This window comes from Panthera tigris, chromosome B3 (assembly GCF_018350195.1).
Source record: "Panthera tigris isolate Pti1 chromosome B3, P.tigris_Pti1_mat1.1, whole genome shotgun sequence".
In the NCBI taxonomy this organism is placed as follows: domain Eukaryota; kingdom Metazoa; phylum Chordata; class Mammalia; order Carnivora; family Felidae; genus Panthera; species Panthera tigris.
The window spans coordinates 53252887-53275167 of NC_056665.1; the positions used below are offsets into that span (position 1 = coordinate 53252887).

A 22281-nucleotide genomic window follows, 5' to 3' on the forward strand; every position below is an offset into this window, starting at 1 on the left:
TGGTTACTTTGCGGAGTAAAGTATGTGTGTATTGGCAAATGTCAGTAATAAGAACGCGACATAAAATGAAAATGTGTTATAGTTGAAGTCATTACTTAAAATATGCAAATTAATACTCAAAGGCAGTACTTAAAATGTACATTTTTGGTTTTGATTTTTAAATAAAAGTCTGTTGACGCACAAGCACTTGCAAAAGTTTGAGAGTTCCACCAATCAGATATTTTTGGTCTAGTGCTCTGATATTCTCTCTCTCTTTAACATTCTAATATGGAATATTTCACACATACAGAAATATAATAGGAAAATCAATCACCATATATCAATGACCAGTTTTGACAGTTTGAAATGTGTATTTTGTTTCCTCTATTATCACTCCCATTCCCCCTTAAATAGGATGACTTAAAAGCAAATCTTGGACATATCTATAAATGCTTCATTCTGTGTATCTCTAAAAAGATAAGGACTCTTAATACATCCATAGTACTATTAACACACCTGGAAAATGAGTAATTCTTTAATATAATTAAATACTCAGCTTATTTCCCTGATTGGTTCATGTTTTTCTTCAGTTGGCTTGTTTAATTCAGAATCCAAAGAATTCCATATAGCATTTGGTTGATAAATAAGTCTTTCAGTCTCTAGTAACCCCTCCTTTTTTTTTTTTTTTTTTTTTTGGTCTTATCACTTACCATTTATTTAATAAGAAAAATCCAGATCATTTGTCCTGTAGAATTTCCCACAGCTTGGATTTTGTTCGATACATCCATACAGTGTGATGTAACTTGTTTCTCTATTTCCTGTGCTTAATCTAAAGACTTGATCAGATTGTGGTATGATATTTTGGCAAGAGTGCTTCACAGATCGTGCTATGTATCTTGTATTGCATCACATTAAGAAGCACATACTTTCTGATTGTTTTTCTTTTCTCTTTTCTTTTTTCTTTTCTTTTCTTTCTCTTGTTAGGATTGATCAGTGGGTTTGGTGGTGTTAGCTGCCTGATCAGTTGTGAATTTCTTGGTTAGACACTTATATAGTTTTAGTAGTAGCCATTGATGATTATTGCTATTGATCTGTTATTTCTTTCTAGGTTTTTCTTTTTTCTTATTTTTTGTAGTAACCTTTCAGTATATGATTACATTTTAGTTTCTTTTCTTTCTTTCTTTCTTTTCTTTCTTTCTTTCTTTCTTTCTTTCTTTCTTTCTTTCTTTCTTTCTTTCTCTTCCTTTCCTTCTTTCTTTCTGACTTCCTTCCTTCCTTCCTTCCTTCCTTCCTTTCACAACTGCTTCTTAAATGCTTGCTTTAAATTTGGTACCTGGAGGTACCCAAATTCAGAGTAGTTGAGATTAGTTTAGAATGAGCATTATTTGGCTATCTGTAGGGATATTAACTGAGTCACTTAATGTGTGTTAATATAAAAGAACTTAGATATATGTCATTTTTATTTTTTTTAAGTTTACTTATTTATTTTGAGAAAGAGCAAGCAAGGGAGGGTTAGAGAGAGAGGAAGAGAGAGAATCCCAAGCAGGCTGCATGCTCAGCCTGGAGCCCAACACAGGGCATGATCTCACTATGGCACGATCACGACCGGAGCCACCATCAAGAGTTGGGACGCTTTTGATGTATGGTGGTAGGCAGTTTTTTTGAAGTTGGTAGACTTGGCTCTTCACATAAGCATCTCTGCCAAATCATACTCTTTTAGGAGCACTGCTGTTACCCTCTCTGTCTGTAAAAAGAAGATGATAATCTTTACTTGATATCAGGAGAATACTAGGATTAAAGTTTGTGAGACACTATTTGTCCCTCTTTGCATCATGAAAAAATGTTACTAAACACCTCAACTATCTAGCTACCAGACTGCTGGAAACCACTACTTTTAGAAACCCAGCTCCTCATGGAAAAACACTTTTGAGCCACATCATTATTAGGAATATAGCAACCTGAGCCCACAGTTCACTGATTGAAAAATATGTGCAAAGTGAAAGTTAGTAGGCTTAGTTACCTATTTTCCTCTGACAATTTGGTAGTATGCTGGGAATGAATAGAAGGAAAGTTATCTGAGAAGCAGATTATTACTGTAAGGAGATTGGATAAACATTAACTAGACTAGAAATATAGGTCTATAAATTACCCTTGGGTATATAAACCAGTGGTCTTCCTTGTCTTTAAGAGTATAATTTACAATACCTAATACCCAGAAGGTACTCTTGATTTAGAAACGTGTGTAACAGGCTTTAGACCGATTTTCATAATATTAGCTAACATGTAGTAGCATTTAGCTGTGGTCATTGTTCTAAATGTTTTACATATATTATTGCATATTATTACTCTCAAAAAAAATTCTTGAAGTAGGCACTTTTTCTCCATTATTTATGGAAGGAACAGAGAGGCAAAATCACTCAACCAAAGGTCATTAGGCCAGTAAGTGGTACAGTAGATAATTGACTCACCAAATTATGCACTTGGAGAAGGACCTTGATACTCAGAGACATGTATATTTGTGAGATCTAAGATGGCAAGTGTTATGTTAATTAAAAAGTTAAGGTCATTTTTTTTTAATATTAAAAAATTTTTTTTAAAGTTTATTTATTTTGAGAGAGAAAACGCACGAGCAAGGTAGGGACAGAGAGAGAGGGAGAGGGAGAGGGAGAGGGAGAGGGAGAGAGAGAGAGAGAGAGAGAGAGAGAGAATCCCAAGCAGGCTCTGCACTGTCATTGCAGAGCCTGATGTGGGGCTTGAACTCACAAACCATGAGACCATGATCTAAGTGGAAGTCAGGAGTTGGATGCTTAACTGACTGAGTCACCCAGGTACTTCAAAAGTTAAGGTCATGAAGAATGTGTTACCTTAAAAAAATTTATTTACCATATTTTTTCTTCATATGCTGTAAAACTTAGAATTTTCTTTATTACCAAATTTCTATGTAATATCCTTAAGATAAATTATTCAGAATTCAGTTGTATGCATCATATATATTGTATACATTGTCGAAGTGCAGAGATTTACTAGTCAGAAGGAATCCTTAGTAGATTGGAAATTCCTTAAGTAGATTTCTGTGATGGGTAGAACTCTTTCATAAAAACTGTGAAAATCTAACATAAGTGTATTAACAAATACTCAGAGATAGAGAATAGATTGGTAGGGTTTACTCACAATATGAAGGCTGGAGTTTTGTAATAGAGAATGTCCTAATGTTTTCTTTAGATTTGTCTTTTTCAGATTAACTTTTGTGGCATCATCTGAAAGTATATCAGTGGTCATTGAATTAGATTAATGTGATGGATCCATTTAATTCAACAGATTCTGTTGCTTTGGCAAAAATATTAGGTAACAAGGAGACAGGAATAAAAGTGAAGAATTTAAATTGTACTGTTTGATTACAGGTACATAATATTTTTAAATAAATGTATATAATTTGAATTCTTTGGTAATTGTTTTTTGTTGTGGAATTCAGATTGATAAAAGTGTGATCGTAATGTAATAGCAGTCTATGTACTTACCGCCCAGCTTGAGAAATAAAATATTGGAGGTAAAATTGAAACTTCCAAGTACTTCATCAAAATCCCATTGCACTTTCCACTTCTGCAGGCATAACTATCTCCTGTTGTTCCTTTGCTTGCTTTTTGTAGTTGTAAATATATATTATATATCTTATATATGTTGTATATATGTAGTATTGTCTCTCTATGTATTATAGAATTATAACACATAGTAGTTCCTGGTAGTTTTATATATATGTAATTACGTACATCTTTTTATGGACTTTTTAAAAAAAAATTTTTTTAACATTTATTTAGAGCATGAGCAGGGGAAGGGGACAGAGAGACACACACAGAATCTGAGGCAGCCTTCAGGCTCTGAGCTGTTAGCACAGCTCAACATTAGGTTTTGGAGGTTTGTTCATATTAATGATACAGGTAAGGTCTAGTTCACCACTTTCATTTTGTTTTTATTTACTTTTTTTTTTAATCTTTGTTCTCATTCAAAGTTAACATTACTACTTCTCTGTAAGATATCCTCCCCGTGCATGCTCAGAGCAGCTTTTTAGTTTACCTCTTTTAACTGCTGTTTACTATTCCGTTATAGAATATACTATCTGTCCATTTTACTGTTGTTTGGCATTTGGGTTTTTTTTTTTTTTTTTTTTTTTTTTTTACAAATAATGGTGCATGTATGTATCATCTAATGTAATGTACAAGTGTGAGAATTTTTCTAAGATGCATATATCTAGAAGTAGAATTGGTAAATCGTAGGGTGGGTGCATTTTCAACTTTAGAGATAATTGCCAAAGTGTTGACCAAAGTAGTTGTGTGGTTTATACTCCCTATAAAGTATGAGAATTTCCAATTCTGCCAACATCTTTGCCACACTTCATTGATTAGGTTCTTTTATTTTGCCAGACTCATGAATGTGAAGTAGTTCCTCATTGTTTTAATTTGCATGTTACTGACCACTAATACTGAGTATTATTTCAGGTTATGAGTTTTGGCTATGGTTTACTTGTCTCTGATGAATTGCCTATTTATAGTCTTTGCTCATTTTTCTATTGGATTATTTTTTTCTTATTTACTTGTAGAAGTTCTTTATGTATTCTGCATATTTTTGGGTGGTACTTTATGGCTACAAATATCTTTTCTAGCCTGTAGAAAAGGCTAGTAGAGTAAAAATTTCTTAACTTTTTACTTGGTTAATGGTAAGCTATTTACTTATTTTAGGTTGTTGATGTACATTTTTTTTAATGTTTATATTTTAAAAAAATTTTAACGTTTATTCATTTTTTTTTTTGAGGGAGTGAGTGGGGGAGGGGCAGTGAGAGAGGGAGACACAGAATCAGAATCTGAAGCAGGCTCCAGGCTCAGAGCTGTCAGTACAGAGCCCAATGCAGAGCTAGAAGTCACAGACCACAATATCATGACCTGAGCCGAAGTCAGATGCCCAACCAACTGAGCCACCCAGGCGACCCAGATGTTTATTATTTTTGAGAGAGAGAGAGAGATGGGGGGACCAAGCGCAATGGTGAAGGGACACAGAGAGAGGGAGACACAGAATCTGAAGCAGTCTGAAGCAGGCTCCAGGCTCTGAGCCGTCAGCACGGAGCCTGACGTTGGCTTGAACCCACCAACCACAAGACCATGACCTAACCTGGAGTCAGATGCTCAACTGACTGAGCCACCCAGGTGCCCCGATGTACATTGGTTTTTAATGTTAGTGTTATAATTTGTCTGTATTTTCTCCTTTTTTTAAAAAAATTTTTTATTTAAATAATTTCTGCACTCAATGGGGGGCTCAAACTCACAGCTCTGAGACCAAGAGTCTCATGCTCTTCCAACTGAGCCAGCCAGGTGCCCCTATCAGTATTTTCTTTATAGCATGTGCCTTTTATTTTCCTGAGGTCATAAAGTTATTCTATTTTTTTTTTTTGGTACAAATTTTAAAGTTTTGCTTTTCACATTTTGACTTTAATCCATGTAGTATTCATTTTTTTTTTTTTCAACGTTTTTTATTTATTTTTGGGACAGAGAGAGACAGAGCATGAACGGGGGAGGGGCAGAGAGAGAGGGAGACACAGAATCGGAAACAGGCTCCAGGCTCCGAGCCATCAGCCCAGAGCCTGACGCGGGGCTCGAACTCACGGACTGCGAGATCGTGACCTGGCTGAAGTCGGACGCTTAACCAACTGCGCCACCCAGGTGCCCCCATGTAGTATTCATTTTTGGGTTTAGTGTGATAGTTCATATACACAGAATAAATCATATCTTCCCCTAATTCATATTGTTCTCTCCATCACACAACAAAAGTTTCCTTCAAGGTAAGTTTTTGTTTCCAAGCAACTTGTTCCATTGTTCTGTTTGTCTGTTCCTGTGTCGGTATATTTATTTTGTTTTTTTAGCACTCTTAGGTGTCTAGGTAAAATAACTTAGCATAAACAATTAAAAATGTGAGGGCACCTGGGTGGCTCAGTTGGTTGAGCATCCAGCTCTTGCTTTCAGCTCAGGTCATGAACCCAGGGTTGTGGGATTGAGCCCCATGTCAGGCTCTGTGCTGAGTGTGGAGCCTGGTTGAGATTTTCTCTGCTCCCTCTCCCTCTGCCCTTCTTCCCCATTCGTGCTCTCTCTCGCTCTCTTTAAAAAAAATAACAAAAAATTAAAAGTTTTTTTGGCCAACATGCTTATTTTTTTTTTAAGTTAATGGGGGGGATGGGCAGTGGTGGCCGAAAGAAAGGAAGAGAGAGAGAATCCCAGGCAGGCTCCTCACACTGTCAGTGCAAAGCCCCATATGGGCTCAAACCCACAAACCATGATATTATGTCCTGAGCTGAAGTTCGATGCTTAACCAACTGAGCCATCCAGGTGGCCCTTGGCCAACATGCTTATTATCTTTTTTATCTTGATGAGTGTCGATCCCTTTTCATTTTATTAATAATTCTTTATATTAAAATGAATTACTCTAGGTAAGACTCTTTCTAGAATACATAAGGAAAAAATTACTACTCTTTGAGCTAGATTCAGGTTGGCCACATTTTAGACTCAATTGTGCCTTGTCTTCATTTATTTAGTACCGTAGACTCCCAAGATATAGCATGATGGCAACTGCTCACAGTTCTTCATCAAACATTTTCTGTTCCATAAGTCTAGGGTAATATTGGACTGTTAAACAACCAGAGTAGCAATCTCCATGAGGTCAGCAGGAAAGCAAAATAGAAAATAAGGTTGGATATAATAAGACTCTCTTTACAAACATAGTTATAGTCGGAATTTGATTCAGTTTAATTTTTTTAATATATAAAACTTCAACTGTTTGTTATTCCACAGAGACTTTTCAGTAGTGTCTTTAAGATCCTCTCAGAGAATTCACATCTATATTACCAGTGATACCTAATTATTAGTGAATTAGTTAAGTAGTTGGCAGCCAATTAAGAATAAGAGCAGAACTCTAGAGTAACGGCCTTTAAGAATGCCAGAAGGTCAAATGAGTTGGGCTCTAGATAGAGGGAGAAAGATAGAGGAAGTCAGAGTGCCAGCCTATTTCAACATTTTGCTTTAGGCTAGCCTTAATTTTTCTTTGTCACTGTCTGTGCCATTGTTGGCAGGCATATTGACCTGTGTACAAATTTTTCACATAACTCAATTTCTAGGTCTGTAACGTCATTTAATTTTTAAGTATATGCATTTTATTAATATGTAAACCCCTTTTTAATTTTTTTTTGAGTGTGGGTCACATTTTCCTATTTTTTCTTAAGTCTAGTCATTTTGAATTGTGTAATAGACAATGTGAATGTTACCTTTTAGACTCTTGAGTTCTGTTATACCCCTTCTGAAGACTTGATTCTTTTTAAAGTAGTTGTTATGAACTCAGTGTTTGTGCCACTCTCCCCTAAATTCTTTGTTAAAGCCCTAACCTCCAGTGTGATGGCATTTGGACATGGGGTCTTTGGGAGGTAATTAGGGTTAGATGAGGTCATGAGGGTAAGGCCCTTATAAGAAGAGACACCAGAGAGCTTGCCCTGTACCATGTGAAGACACAGTGAGAAGATAGTTGTCTGCAGCCCAAGGAGAGAGTCTTTATCAGACACAGACCCTGTTGGAACCTTGATTGATGTTGGATTACAGTTTCTATAACTGTGAGAAAGTGAATTTTGGTTGCTTAAGCCACCTAGCTTATGGTATTTGTTATGGCACTCAGAATAGATTAAGATAGTAGTTGATTTACTTGACTGTACTCAGATTCCATACTCTGTCTCATGGTGGGCAGCCAAAGTGTCCGTTCAGTTCTTTTATTCTTAATTGGGCTGCTTGGAGTCTGTACTGTGTATACATTTTTCATGGGTCAGCCATAGGTTGGGGCACCCTTTATGTGACTTTTTCCTTTGAAGGACTTTTCCCATCGCTTTCCAACTGCTTTTGTCACCTTGAGCTTGATATTTTGTTTTTTTTAAGCCAGTAAGACTCTGGGATTTCTATTGGAGTCTTAGCTGTTCAGTAGGTATGGAGTGGGGCCTGTTACCAGAAAAGCCTTAAAAACTGGAAAACTCATTCAGTGCTGTCCTTTCATTTTTAATAGACTCCATTCAATTTCTGCCTGCTTTTGGGTCTTTAGTATGTAAACTAGTTGGTTTTTTTTGTTTGTTTGTTTGCTTGTTTTTGTTTTTATTTTGTCCAAAGTTTATGGCTGTTATTTGTGGGAGGGTTAGTCTGCTAGAGCTAACATAGCTAGCAGCTCCTTTTTAATATTAATATATAGAATCATAGAGTGTATTTAGTTTTAAAAGTAGATTGATTTCCAATTGTTATCTTGAAGTAGAAAAAAGCAGTCTTTAATTTTTTCCCCCAATTTTTACCATTAGCATGTAGGTGGGAAGGAGATATGCTGGTACTAATTTATGGAGACAGTGGATGAGGTTAGAGGGTTTATTTATAATGTATGTGCGCCCCTTATTGCTAGTAGACAGGAAGAATTTATAACTTAAGGAATTTTGAAGCATTGTTGAGATTTGATAGTGTGTTAGGCATTCTGCTGAAACGCCTTGCGTGGATCATTTTGTTTTATCTTCAGAGCGACATTATAAGATAGGTATTGTTATTAGGTTACAACGTCAGAAACTTGCCTAAGGTTGCATGGATAGTAAACAACAAAGCTATAATTCTAACTCCAGTTACTCAGACTCCAGAATTTCTGCTCTTTCACTACTGAAGATCACGAAGTGATTTTTAAGTTAATTTCTAGTGCTAACATTCTGTGATTATAGTTAGTTTTTACTTTACCTAAAACATTTAAGTTTAGGAATTTTCTGGTTTGTGTTCATAGTGTGCCACCTCTTGGTAAAATTCAGTAATGCAGCCCAGCAAAACAAGGAGAAGAGAAGTATAAAAATAGAAATAAATATATGTTTAAAATCCATGCACATTTCATTGGGTATGTGATGGCAGGGAAGAAACTCAGAATTCCAAAACTTGCATAAACCTATCGTTGGGAGGGATTTATAACCATCACCTGGGGGTATGTGACTCTCAGGTGGACCGCAAGCCCTTGAAATAGAATTGGTGAATATTAAAGTTAGGGGAAGCTATAAGAGATAGTCTTGAAACATGCTAATGTCATTGATGTCCCTACAGACACAAAATTTGGTAAAAATTTGTGAGCATCAAGAGTGACACGATTTAAGTTACTTAGCAAACAGTTTCACTAAAGTTTTGGATGGATATGCCAATTAGAAACTACTATGGAAAGTTTGAGGTTTTGAAAGGACAGCACTGGCTGTTTATTTTTTATTTTTTATTTTTTTTATTTCAGAGAGAGAAAGAGTGTGTGCATGAGTGGGGGAGAGGGAGAGAGAGAATCTTAAGCAGATTCCATGTTGAGTGTGGAACCGACGTGGGGCTCGATCCCCATGTCCCTGGGATGACCTGAGCCCAAATCAAGAGTGGTCTTTCAACCAACTGAGCTACCCAGGTGCCCCTGGCTATCTGTTTAGAAAAAGAATGATAAAATGAAACTAATTTGTGAGCAAGATTTGTGTTGTGTCCTAAAATTCAGTAGCACTCCTATTTTGAGTAGTTACAAAATGAATACTAAAAGTGGCTGAAGTGTCTTAGGTTGATGGTGATTGGAAAAGACCATTATTTCTGGAAAAAAACTAGTATATGTACTCAAAGTACTAGATTTTTTTGCTCAGTGATGTTTAGGGTTTATTGTTTTATATATATACAATTTGTATATGATTTATTGTATTTTTTTATTTATTTCATTTATTTTATTTATATAGGACTTATATATGATTTATATATATTTATAGATGATACAACATCTATAAATATATGATTATTTTAAGTGTTTTTTCTTTTGAAATTCCTACAGGAAAAATAACTTTGTTAATGAACATTTAAAATTCTTCAGTCCCACCTTTTTTTTTTCCCCCTCATTGAAAAGCAACTCTTAATACGAGGATCTATTGGGATTGTAGAACTGGGTAGAAAGGATATTAATGTCCAAGAAACACTGTAGGAGAATAATTTGAAGGGCTTGGCACATGCTTTTTGGATTGAATGGACTCAGTAGGAATGTGTAAGTCCATATTTTTGTGGGATTCAGAGTATGGCTTGGTATACTATGCCATGTGGGCCAAATGTGGCCAAGGCCTGTTTTGTATGGCTTTGAGGTAAGAATGGTCCTTACATTAAAAAAAAATTTTTTTTAATGTTTATTTTTGAGAGACAGAGTGCAAGTGGGGGAGGGGCAGAGAGAGAGGGAGACACAGAATCTGAAGCTGGCTCCAGGCTCTGAGCTATAAGCATCAAGCCTGACACGGGGCTTAAACTCGTGAATGGTGAGATCATGACCTGAGCCCAAGTCAGATGCTTAACTGACTGAGCCACCCAGGCGCCCCAGTTTTTACATTTTTTAAAGTTAAAAAAACAAAACAATATATGACAGATACAGTATGTGGTCTAAAAGCCTAAAACATTTACCATCACTATTTGCTGATGCCCCATTTAGAGTATAGCCATACTTCTCTAAGTCTGAAATTGAAGGAACATCAGTTTAAGAGAAGAGGTGTTCATTAGGGACCCAGTAAGTTGCACACGTTTGTTGAAAAATAATGGTAGAAGTGAATTTGAAGAAAAGATGGGAAACCAGGACTATATTAATAATCATTCTGTAGTTTTGTTAAAAAAGGCATCGTGCAGGGAAGCCTAGATGGCTCGTCAGTTAAGCGCCCAACTTCACCTCAGGTCAAGATCTTGAGGTTTGTGAGTTCCAGCCCCACGTAGGGCTCTCTGCTGACAGCCTGGAGCCTGCTTTGGATTCTGTGTCTTCTTCTCTCTCTCTGCCCCTCCCCCACTAGTGGTCACTCTCTCTCTCTCAAAAATAAACATTAAAAAAATTAAAAAAAAAAAAGAAACCCCGAAGGCATCATGCTAAAGTAAAGGATTTGGAAATTGTCTCTTGTATCCATTACTTTACTAGTCCAGAACCCCATTGCCCCTCCCACAAATACTGGTGGCTCTAGTTTACTTTTATTTGTCTCCCTAATTAATTAATCTTCCTATCCAGAGCTCTGATCATTTCTTAATGTTAAATTCTACTTGGGATTCCTTATTTTCCATATAGAACCATCTCTTAAATAAAAATGTGAAATATTTTTATTAATATTTAGTTAGGAAGGCATAGCTATGAAAAGTATATACCTGTGACTCATTTTTGTGAGTATTTCAATGGGTACATATCCAAAGTTTTGCAAACCAGCATTTAGACTTAACTGGGCCATTAGTTCATTGCTGTAGAGCAGTCCAAATTGTTGGAATCTGCCCCTATCCCAACCCTGTTTGAATAACTATAGCTGAAGTTGCTTTAGGCAGGCTAGGAACAGAATAGGGGGAAAGCTAATACTGGTTAGCAGTAGTTAGTAATTAACAATACCTTTTGGGAGAAGTATGTTAGCCCTTCTGTTCTTCACCGCCCACCCCCCCCCCCCCCATGTTCAGAAAATTACCCTTGATCTTAGTCAAAGGGCCAAGAAGCAATCCTTGTTCAGAAAATTATACACAAAATTAAACCTAGGCATTCCCCTTTTAAAGTAATTAATGTATTTTTACTCAGTGGCTTATTTAAAGCGTATCATCAAGTGATCTTGAAATGCTTATCTTAAATTTCTCTTGAAAAGTCAGTAGAGGCTTTGGAGTCAGGGCAAACAATTAGCTATGTGACTTTGGGCAGTTTCTTAACTTCTGTGTCTAACTAGTTTGTGCATCTATAATGAGGGAATACTAATAGCACCCAATTCATAGGATTACTGTGAGAATAGGATGAGTTAACGCATATAAAACATTTAGAACAGTGCCTGAAAAACGCACTATCTACTAATTAAAGTTACCTCTTGTTATATGCACTTTGGGCAAAGGGTTTACAAAAGATACAATGTCAACTGTGTTTTTAGGCAACATTTTTTATGTGACATATGGGTAAATTTATGTGAATTGGGAAACCAAAAATATTGGCTAATAGAAAAGTAAGTCATAGCTTTGGGTTTCCCTTTGTTCAGTGACTCCTGTACTGGGCATTTCCTTTGTGGGGGACCTTGTCATCTATGAAGCTGTTAACAAGAGATACTGGCTTTTGAGGTTTATGAGGCAAGGGCAGATCCTGTACCTGCTCATTGTGTATCTTGTCACCTTGCACTTAAGCTGTCTGTTGCATGTTTGATCCAGAGACTCCCACCAAACAGGAATAGTTGATGCTGCCTTGTTGGTAGTCTGTGACTCCAGTGTTTTTGTTTTTTTTTTTTAAGTTTATTTGAGTGTGAGAGAGCATGAGTGGGGGAGGGGCAGTGAGAGAGGGAGAGAGATTCCCAAGCAGGCTCCATACTGTCAGTGTGGAGCTCCATGTGGGACTTGAACTCACAAACTGTGAGATCATGACCTGAGCCGAAGTCACATGCTCAACTGACTGAGCCACCCAGGCACACACACCCCCCCCCCCCCTGCTTTTTTTAATGTTCACTTATTTGGAGAGCGAGTGAGTGCTCATGTGTGAGTAGGAGAAGGGCAGAAGGAGAGAACCCTAAGCAGGCCCTGGGCTTATGCAGTACTTAACTTGGGACTTGATCTCACTACCATGACATCATGAACTGAGTCGAAATCAAGAGTCCATTGCTTAACACCCTGAGCCACCCAGGCGCCCCACCCCAATCTATTTTTATAAGAGGCCATGCCAAATGTAGCTATGGGATTATGAGAGTCTTTTGGGGGGGGGGTGTCTTTATTTCTGGTTGAGCCTAGAAAGACCCCTGCCCCCATGGGTTTGTACTCCTTTGATCTTCATTTGTTATACAAAGCAAATTGTAAACACTACTGTCAGGGATGCCTGGCTGGCTCAGTCAGAAAAGCATGTGACTCTTGATCTGGAGTTTGTGAATTGGAGCCCCATGTTGGGTATAGAGATTACTAAAAACAAAGCAAAACACAGCAAAACAACCACTTTGTATTTGAAAACATATGGCTTGAGGTGTTTTATAAACTTGTAACTGTAATAGAAGATCATTGCTGGAATATTTTACCTCTAACTTATTCTGAATTTATTGTCTTTTAATAACTTTTTTCTTTATCTTCATGTTGGGTTTTCAGAATCTGCAAATCGTTTTTCATCAGTTTTGGGAAATTCTTATCATTTCTTTAAACATTGCCTTTGCACATTCTTTCCCTTTTCTCCTTCTGGAACTCTGATTAAACATACATTTGTTCTCTTCATTCTGTTTTTATATGTTTCTTAACCCTCCCCTGCCTTTCAAGTAGCTTTATTGTGGTATAATGCACATACTCTAAAATTTGCCCTCTGTAAGTATACAAGTTTGATGGCTTTTAGTAAATTTAGTTTTGTAACCACCACAATACAGTTTTAGCACACTTCTGTCCTCTCCCAAAGTTTCCTAGTATGTGTTTGCAGTTTATCACTGCTGTTACTCTTAGCCCCAGGCATTTACTAAACTTAACAGTTCCTATGTTTTTGTCTTTTTCTAGAAATTTCATGCAAATGCAGTTACATAATCTTATGTGCCTTTTTTCACTTAGTGTAATGTTTTTGAGGTGTAGCAATGTTGCATGTTATCCTTAGCTTGTCCCTCTTACTAAGTAGTATACTATTATATGGATATTTTATTTTGTTGCCTCTTACAAATATTGCTTCTGTGAACATTCAGATACAAGTCTGTGTGTGGACATGTTTTTCTTTTTCTTGGAAAGATACTTCAGAGTGGAATTGCTGGGTGATAGTAAGTTTATGTTTAAAATGACCAAACTTTCCCATATTATCTGTATCTGAATTATATTAATAAGTGAACAAGCAATAAGCGTATAGCAATAAGTACAATCACTAACCTGCCTTGTCTTTTTTTACAAACCATTTCCAATTTGTCTAAGAGATGCAAACTTTATATATATTTTTAATGTTTATTTTTGAGAGAGGCGGGGGAGGTGCAGAGAGTAAGGAAGACACAGAGTCCAAAGCAGGCTCCAGACTCTGAGCTGTCAGCAGAGCCCGATGTGGGGCTGGAACTCACGAGGCGTGATCATGACCTGAGCCTGTCAGATGCTTAACCAACTGAGCCACCCAGGCACCCCTAAGAGATGCAGACTTTAAATAAGCAAATCACAATGTAATTTCAGCACTACTCCTGAATCCTGCGTTTCTTAATAATAGCATAATGAAAATTTCATGAGTTTCAAGCAGCAGGTTAATTAAGTTGGTTTTGGTAGAAGTTCAGCCTCACATCATCATATGTTAGAGTAGCACTACCAAATATTTTTTTTAAGTTACAAGCAGAAATTCCATGAAATGTCTTGTCTTTTCAGTTACATGTGCTCTGCCTTAGTTTCAGTGTATGGTTGTGGAGTGGAAGAAAGGTCTAGATTAGGAATAATATACTGGTAGTTTAAACTGACATGGCCAGATCTTTTGGTTCTCAGGACAGTGCTTTAAATGTGATCCTGGGGATGATGGCCCTATTACTCTGTAGTTCCATAAGACTGTGAGGGATGGTGTTGGAAATTGCATTTTTAAATAGTGTAAGCCTCACTGAGAAAGTGACATTTGCTCAAATACTTGAAGGAGGTGATAGAATCAAAGTAATGAAGCAGGATGCAGAGATGCAAAGCACTAGGACCTTAAATGCTATTGTAAGGACTTTGGCTTTTATAACACTCTTGAGTAAGATGTGAAGGCATTGGAGAGTCTTGAGAGAGAAGTGACATAATGACATATTTTTAAAAGATTATCTCTCTTGAGGAATAGACTGTAAAGTAGCAAGGGTGATAGAGTGATTTCTGGTAAGCCAGGCAAAAGGTGGTAATGGCTTGGATCACAATAGTAGCAGTGAAGATGTGAGAAGTGGCTGGATTCTGGATGTGTTTTGAAGGCAAGCTGACAGATTTTGCTCATGGGGTTTTATAGGGGAAGTAGATAAAGAGGAAATCAAGAATGTCACTGAGATTTTTGCCTTAAAAAATAGAACTGGAAGAATAGAGTTGCCATTTACTGAGATGGGGAAGACTATATAAGAAATAAGTGTTTCAATGAAAGGTGAGTTCAGTTTAGGCCGTCTTGTTTGTTTGTTTGTTTGTTTGTTTGTTTGTTTGTTTGTTTGTTTTGAGAGAGCATGCACACAGGGGAGGGCCAGAGACAGAGGTAGAGAGAGAATGCCCAGCAAGTTCCATGCTATCAGCACAGAGCCCGACACGGGGCTTGATCTCATAGATCATGACCTGAGCTGAAATCAAGAGACGGACACTTACCCAACTCAGCCACCCAGATACCCCATCTTAAGTTTGAGATGCCTCTTGGACATCAGAGTAAAGCTGTTGAGTAGGCAGTTGAATATATGAGCATGGAGTTTAGGGAAGGAGCTAGTGTAGAAATATGAATTTGGGAGTCATCTAGTTATTGATAATAAACTGGATGTGAGTGAATATAATTGGGAAAAAGAACTCCAAAGATTGGGGAGAAAAAGGGAGGAATCAGCAAAGGAGGCAGAAGGAGTGAGCAGTGAAGAGAAGAAAACCAAACTAACTCATGAAGATGTTTTAAGTAGGTGAGAATGATCAGCTTTGTTAAATGCTGCTGATATATCAATGAAGATGAGTCCTGAAAATTGATTTTTGGATTTAGAGAAAGAATGGTTGGCTTGGAAGTCTGACTGGAGTGGGGTTTAGAAAGCATGGGAGGAAAAGAAAAGAGGGAAAAACTTTTACCTGTGATCTGTACTGTAGGTGGAGGCAGAAATATGGAATGTTAACTTGAGGAGAAGGTGGGGTCAAACAAAAGTTTGTTGTGTTTGTTTTTTAAAATGAGAGTTGGTAGCATGTTGCATGTTGATGGGAATGAGTTAATAAAGGACAAAAAAAAATTAATTGGTAGAGAGTGACCTTTACTTCGTGAGGTGTGTGGGACCTAGGATGCAAGAGGAGTGGTTGGACTTAAATAGAAGTAAACATAGTCACAGGAAGGAAAGCAGAATATATGGGCTCATTAGTGGCTAGATGTGATGGAAGTTGTACATGTTCTTGTTGCTTAAATTTGCTCAGTTAAATGGGAAGTGAGGTCATCTTTTGAGATCAAGAATGGGAAAGGAGGGTTAGAGGTTTGAGGAAAGAAGGAAATACTGTGAAATCATACAGGAGAATGAGAAAATGGACCAGAGAAATATTGTGCGATTATTGGGCATCATTAAGGAGCATTTGAGGTTTGTGGTCAGGGTTTGTTTTTTTTTAACGTTTATTTATTATTGAGAGACAGACACAGAGCATGAGCAGGGGAGGGGTAGAGAGAGGGGAAGACACAGAATCTGAAATAGGCTCCAGGCTCTGAGCTGTCAGCACAGAGCCCGACGTGGGGCTCGAACTCATGAACTGTGAGATTATGACCTGAGCCAAAGTCAGTCGCCTAACCAACTGAGACACCCAGGTGCCCCTGTGGTCAGGGTTTTAAAGTGAAACTAGAGGTCATTGTTTTGTTTTTGTCTAGTTATATTATGGAATAGTTATGGAGTAGTTAGGCAATGGTGGAGGGATTATGCTAAGTGAGTTTTAGAATGTAAGATATTTTGCTGATTCAGTGTCCTGACTTCTAGCGGTCATCCTGTTTTTTTATAACCAGGAGATTATGGTATAATTTGCTCCTACCTAAGTGAGTATATTTAAATAAAGAACCATTGACCTAGGAGATGGACATTTTGGATGGAGAGACAGAATTTTGGTACCAGAATTAGCATTGGGGGACAGACTAAGTTTTATCATTAGGGTCCCTGAAGGATTTGAGAGGAACCTGCAAAACTTCACCCATCATAATTTTGTCTTATGTTTCTTCTCCTAGAGGTTTCCTTTTAGAACATGGGTCTCTTCCTTTTTGTACTGTCCTGTTAATACTGATACATGGAGGATGGAACCAATGGTCTTTAATCTATTATAATTTATAGAGTTTTGTCTGTCCCAGTACATAATGCCTCATCCTTTTGTAATCAGTCGCCAGTAGCAGGATAAGGATCCAGAGTCTAAGAGTCTAAGGATCCAGGGAGAAGCTTAAGTGGTGATATAAAAAATTAATTTAAAAAAATCGTTTAGGGGTGTGTGGGTGGCTTAATTGGTCAAGCATCTGACTCTTGATTTAGGCTCAGGTCATGATCTCATGGTTTGTGGGATTGAGCCCCGCATCGGGCTCCATGCTGTATGTGGAGCCTGCTTAAGATACTCTCTTTCTTTCCCTCTGCCCCTCTCCCCCACTCATACTCCCTCTTTCTCCAAAATAAAATATCTTTTAAATTTTAAAAATTATTTCAAATTTTACAGTAATTGATGGAATTTTTTAATCTTCCACTGTGATCCTAAATTTGTCTTATTTTCCCTGTTAAATTTTCACTTTATATATTTTGAGACTATTGATTTGGTTATTCAGATTTAAGATTGTTACAGCAATCTGGTGAATCAGACATCTGTAATCATGTAATAACTTGCCCTATCTCTATTGAAGTTTAGTCTCAATTTTTCCTGATATTTTTCTTTTAGGATTTGTTTGATATCTTTTTCTGACGGTCACTTTTAATTGGCTTTTAAATGATCCATTTCCCAGGATCATACTGCCCCCTCTTGAGGTTTTTGCCCCATAGTGGGAATCTCAAACTTGATTTTCCTCCTCACATTATATGAAGCAATAGTATCTTCACAGCATGTTGATTTAGTAATCCAAATAACAATGGACTTGAATGGACTCATTCTGATATTTTAGGTATGCTATCTTCAGTAAGCCTTTACTATATACTTACGGTAAATATTTAGTGGATTGGGAAAAAATTAAATAGTATGGAATTATTTGTTTTTATGTATTTATCATTACATTATTTTACTTTAGTATTGGTGGGTTAATTTATAAACCATCTTTTAAAACTTTTTGTTTCAGTCCCAGAAATCCTGGATAGAAAGCACTTTGACGAAGAGGGAATGTGTATATATTATACCAAGTTCCAAAGACCCTCACAGGTAAGCATACCTTTGTTTCTTGGGTTCTTCTAGAAATTTAGCTGTAAATTATATTGGAGTTTATTTATTAAAAACCAAATTATTATTATTTTTAATGCTTATTTATTTTTGAGAGAGAGACAGCGTGAGCAAGGGTGGGGCAGAGAGAGAGGGGGAGACACAGAATCAGAAGTAGGCTCCAGGCTCCAGGCTCTGAGCTGTCAGTACAGATAAAAGCCAAAATTAGTAAAATAGTTATAATTATTGTTAACTTTTGTGCATGCTGTTAATTATTTAAGATTGAGAGAAGGAGATATCCTTAGCACAATATCAGTATTCTGGAGTTCTTATTTTTTGTATTTTTGAGAGATAGAGAGGGGGCTAGTGAGCAAGGGGCAGAGGATCCCATGAGGGGCAGAGAGAGACACAGAGAACTGGGGCTTAGCCAAAGCAGGGCTCATGTTTTACCCAAAGCAGGGCTTGTGCTCACCCAGTGCAGGGCTCAAGCTCACCTGATGTGTGCAACTCTAACTCACAAACGATGAGATCCTGACCTGAGCTGAAGTCACATGCTTAACAACTGAGCCACACAGGCACCCTGGAGTTCTTAATGATGTTTATTTACTTCTTCAGAGTATTCCCCCATCCCTATACTCCCCCAAATCATACTAGTATGTTACAAAGATAGGGCAGTTAAGACTCATTTTTAACTGATTCACTGATAATGAGAACTTAAAAATATGTATGTATTTATTAAACATCTTTTGAGTACCCAACACTGTGGTTCATGCTAAAGAAACCAATGCAAACCTAATAGTTGCTGTATTTGTTTGCCAAAATATAGATAGAACTCAGCATCTCCTAGAAAACCTGTTGTCAGAGGTTATAGGCATCTCTAATTGACTTTTTGGTCTTTAAAATGGTTTTGGTAATAGAAAAATTTTAAAGTAAAGGTGCTAGTTAAAATTCAAGAAAAAGTTGACCTATTGAGGTATTTACTGAAGTAACATTTTTCTTAATTTTTTTTTTTTGAGGCATAAAAATAGAATAAAGTTTAAAAGGGCAAATCAAAGATAGAGTTATTTCCTGTCATGCAGAGAGGTTCCTAGCATACAGAGAACCTCTCTTTACAGGCACTTAGGAAAAATTAGTTGAGAAAGAATTTTGAATCTTCTTACCTTTCTCATCTCCTGCCAAACCTTCTTCTCTGCTCAGTTAACTTCTCTGCAACTTTTACTTCCATTTGATATATGACGCTTATCAAAACATAGCCAAATTCGGAACTATAATCAATCAACCTAAAATTTATATGAAACCACAGAAGACCCTATATAGCCAAAGCAATCTTGAGAAAGAAGAACAAAGCTGAAGGTTAGCACAATCCCAGATTTCAAGATATACTACAAAACTATAATAATCAAGACAGTATGGTACTGGCACAAAAATAGAGGTTAATGGAACAGGATAGAGAGCCTGGAAATAACCCATGCTTATATGGTCAATTAATCTGTGAGAAAGATAGCAAAAATATACAGTGGGGAAAAAAGCCATTTCTTCAACAAATAGTGTTGAGAAAAATGGACAGCTACATGCAAAGAATAAAACTGGACTGCTTTCTTATACCATAAACAAAAATAAACTCAAAATGGATTAAAGACTTATATGTGAGACCTGAAATCATTAAACTCCTAGAAGAAAATAAGCAAGTAATCTCTTGTTTATATGCCTTAGCAACATTTTTATGGAAATGTCTCCTCAAGCAAGGGAAACAAAAGCAGTAATAAGCTATTAGGATTATACAAAAATGAAAGTTTTTTTCCACATCAAAGGAAGCCATTAATAAAAGGCAACTTACTGAGTGGGAGAAGATATTTGCAAATGATATATCTGGTAAGAGGTTAGTGTCCTAAATGTATAAAGAACATCTATAACTCAACAGCAAAAAAAAAATGGTCTGATTAAAATCAGGCAGAAGACCCAAATAGACATTGTCCCAGAGAAGACATACAGATGGCCAACAGATACATGAAAAGATGCTCAACATCACTAATCATCAGGGAAATGAAAATCAAAGCCTCAATGGAAAGAAAAAAAAAAAAATCAATGAGCTATCCTCATCTCCTACTAGTCAGAATGGCTAGTATCAGAATGACAAAAAATAAAAAGTGGTGGCAAAGATGTGGAGAAAAGGGAACCATTTTGCACTATTTGTGGGAATGTAATTTGATACAGTGACCATGAAAAAGTGTGGTGGTCGTCAAAAATTAAAAATAGGAATACCACTTGATCAGGAATTCCACTACTTAGTACCCAAAGAAAACAAAAACACTGATTAAAAAAGATATATGCACTCCTGTATTTCTTGCAGCCTTATTTACAGTAGCCCAGCTGTGGAAGCATCATAAGTGTTCATCAATAGATAAATAAAGAAGATACTGTGTGTGTGTGTGTGTGTGTGTGTGTGTGGGTGTGTGGTGTGTGTATACACATACAGTGGAATATTACTTAGTCATAAAGAAGAATGGAATCTTGCTATTTGTAACAACATGGATGGACCTTGAGGGTATTATGCTAAGAGAAATAAGTAAGACAGAGAAAGACAAATACCGTATGATTTTACTCATATATGGACTCTGAAAACCAGAACAGATAAAAATAGACTCATAAATACAGAGAACAAATTGGTAGTTTCCAGAGTAGATGGGGTGGAGGGTGAGGGGTGTGGTGGGGAGATGCATGAAATAAATGAATAAAATGAATAAGTCACAGAGATAAAAAAAAAGTACAGCATAAGGAGTATAGTCAGTAATATTATAATGAACAATTTATTGTGGTATGCATTTTCAGTATAGTTGGTCACTATGTCGTATACCTGAAACTTATATAACAATGGTATGTCAACTATACATCAATAATAAAACTTTTTAGAAAAATAGGGAAATGGGTAATTTTTTATTAACTGGTGTATTTTAAATTATAGCATCTGTCACTGTTATTGTTCATAGTGGGTATTTAGTAAATATTTGTTGAATGGAATTTCTAAACCTTCTGTTTGTTACATTTCATAAACCTGCTGTTTGAATTCGACATTTCTCTTTGACAGTGAGAAAACTCTATTTTGAATATATGTCTCTCTTAAACAAATATCTGTTAGAAGAGCCATGTACATGATAAATTTTGAAAACTTTTGAGAATCAGAAAGTTGGTTCAGTACTCAGAGTTTCAATATGTCAAGGCAGTCATTATTAATAACATTTTGGTGCATTTACTTTTAATATTTCTTCAGTAGGTTTTGTTTTAAAATACTGCTACATTTAGTCTGTAAAATATGGTATATGCTCTTTAACAAAATGTTATAGTAATATATTTTTTGATATTGCAGATATTTTATAAGAATGGTAGTACTAATATTCTGTTAGTGTATATGCCATAATTCGCATACCTGTTCCACTGTTGGGCAGATTTGGGTGGTTTTCAATTCTTAGCCATTATAAAGTAAAATTAGGCCATAATGAAGACCTTAGAGGAAAGAACTTTTTTTGTATTTAAGGTTTTTTTTTTTTATTTCTTTTCTTACCACAAATCAGAATAAACAGGTTTTGTCAATTTTATTTTCCTTTAATTTTTTTAAATCTTTATTTACTTTTGAGAGAGAGACAGAGTGTGAGCAGGGGAGGAGCAGAGAGAGAGGGAGACACAGAATCCAAAGCAGGCTCCAGGCCCCAAGCTGTCAGCACAGAGCCCGAAGTGGGGCTTGAACTCACAAACCGTGAGATCATGACCTGAGCCAAAGTCGGACGCTCAACTGACTGAGCCACCCAGGCACCCCTGTATTTAAGGTTTTTTCCCCCCTCTTAGGGTATGTAATGCCAAAAGACTTTCTAAAAGGATTAAAGCAATATATATTATTACCAGTAGTGACAAGAATGCTTACTTTATTAAATATTGATTAGAGTAACATTTTTCATTATCTTCAAGAAAAAGTGTTAAGTAGAAAATAGTGTATGTTTTAAATTTGCATTTATTTGATTTTTGAGAAAACATTTTTTATCTTTTTATATTCAATTTTTTGTAGGTTCTGTAAATGTCTTTTAGATAATTAAAACATTATTATTTTTTTCTTTTTTGAGAGAGAGAGAGTATATGCATATGTGCAGGGTAAGGGCAAAGAGAGAGGGGGAGAGAGAATCGCTGACACAGGGCTGTATTTTCATGACCATGAGATCACAACCTGTGCCGAAATCAAGAGTTGGATGCTTAACTGACTAAGCCACTCAGGCACCCC

The 22281-nt window shown here is 36.5% G+C and overlaps 1 protein-coding gene across 3 annotated transcripts in view; it reads left to right on the top strand.

Annotated features, from left to right (window-relative positions):
• Positions 1-22281, top strand: part of TRPM7 (transient receptor potential cation channel subfamily M member 7) — a 121971-nt gene that overhangs the window by 3413 nt on the left and 96277 nt on the right. For all 3 annotated transcript variants that reach the window (XM_042988877.1, XM_042988878.1, XM_042988879.1), the window contains exon 2: positions 17938-18017. In XM_042988877.1, the coding sequence (XP_042844811.1) occupies positions 17938-18017 (80 nt within the window). The remainder of the gene's footprint in view (positions 1-17937; positions 18018-22281) is intronic.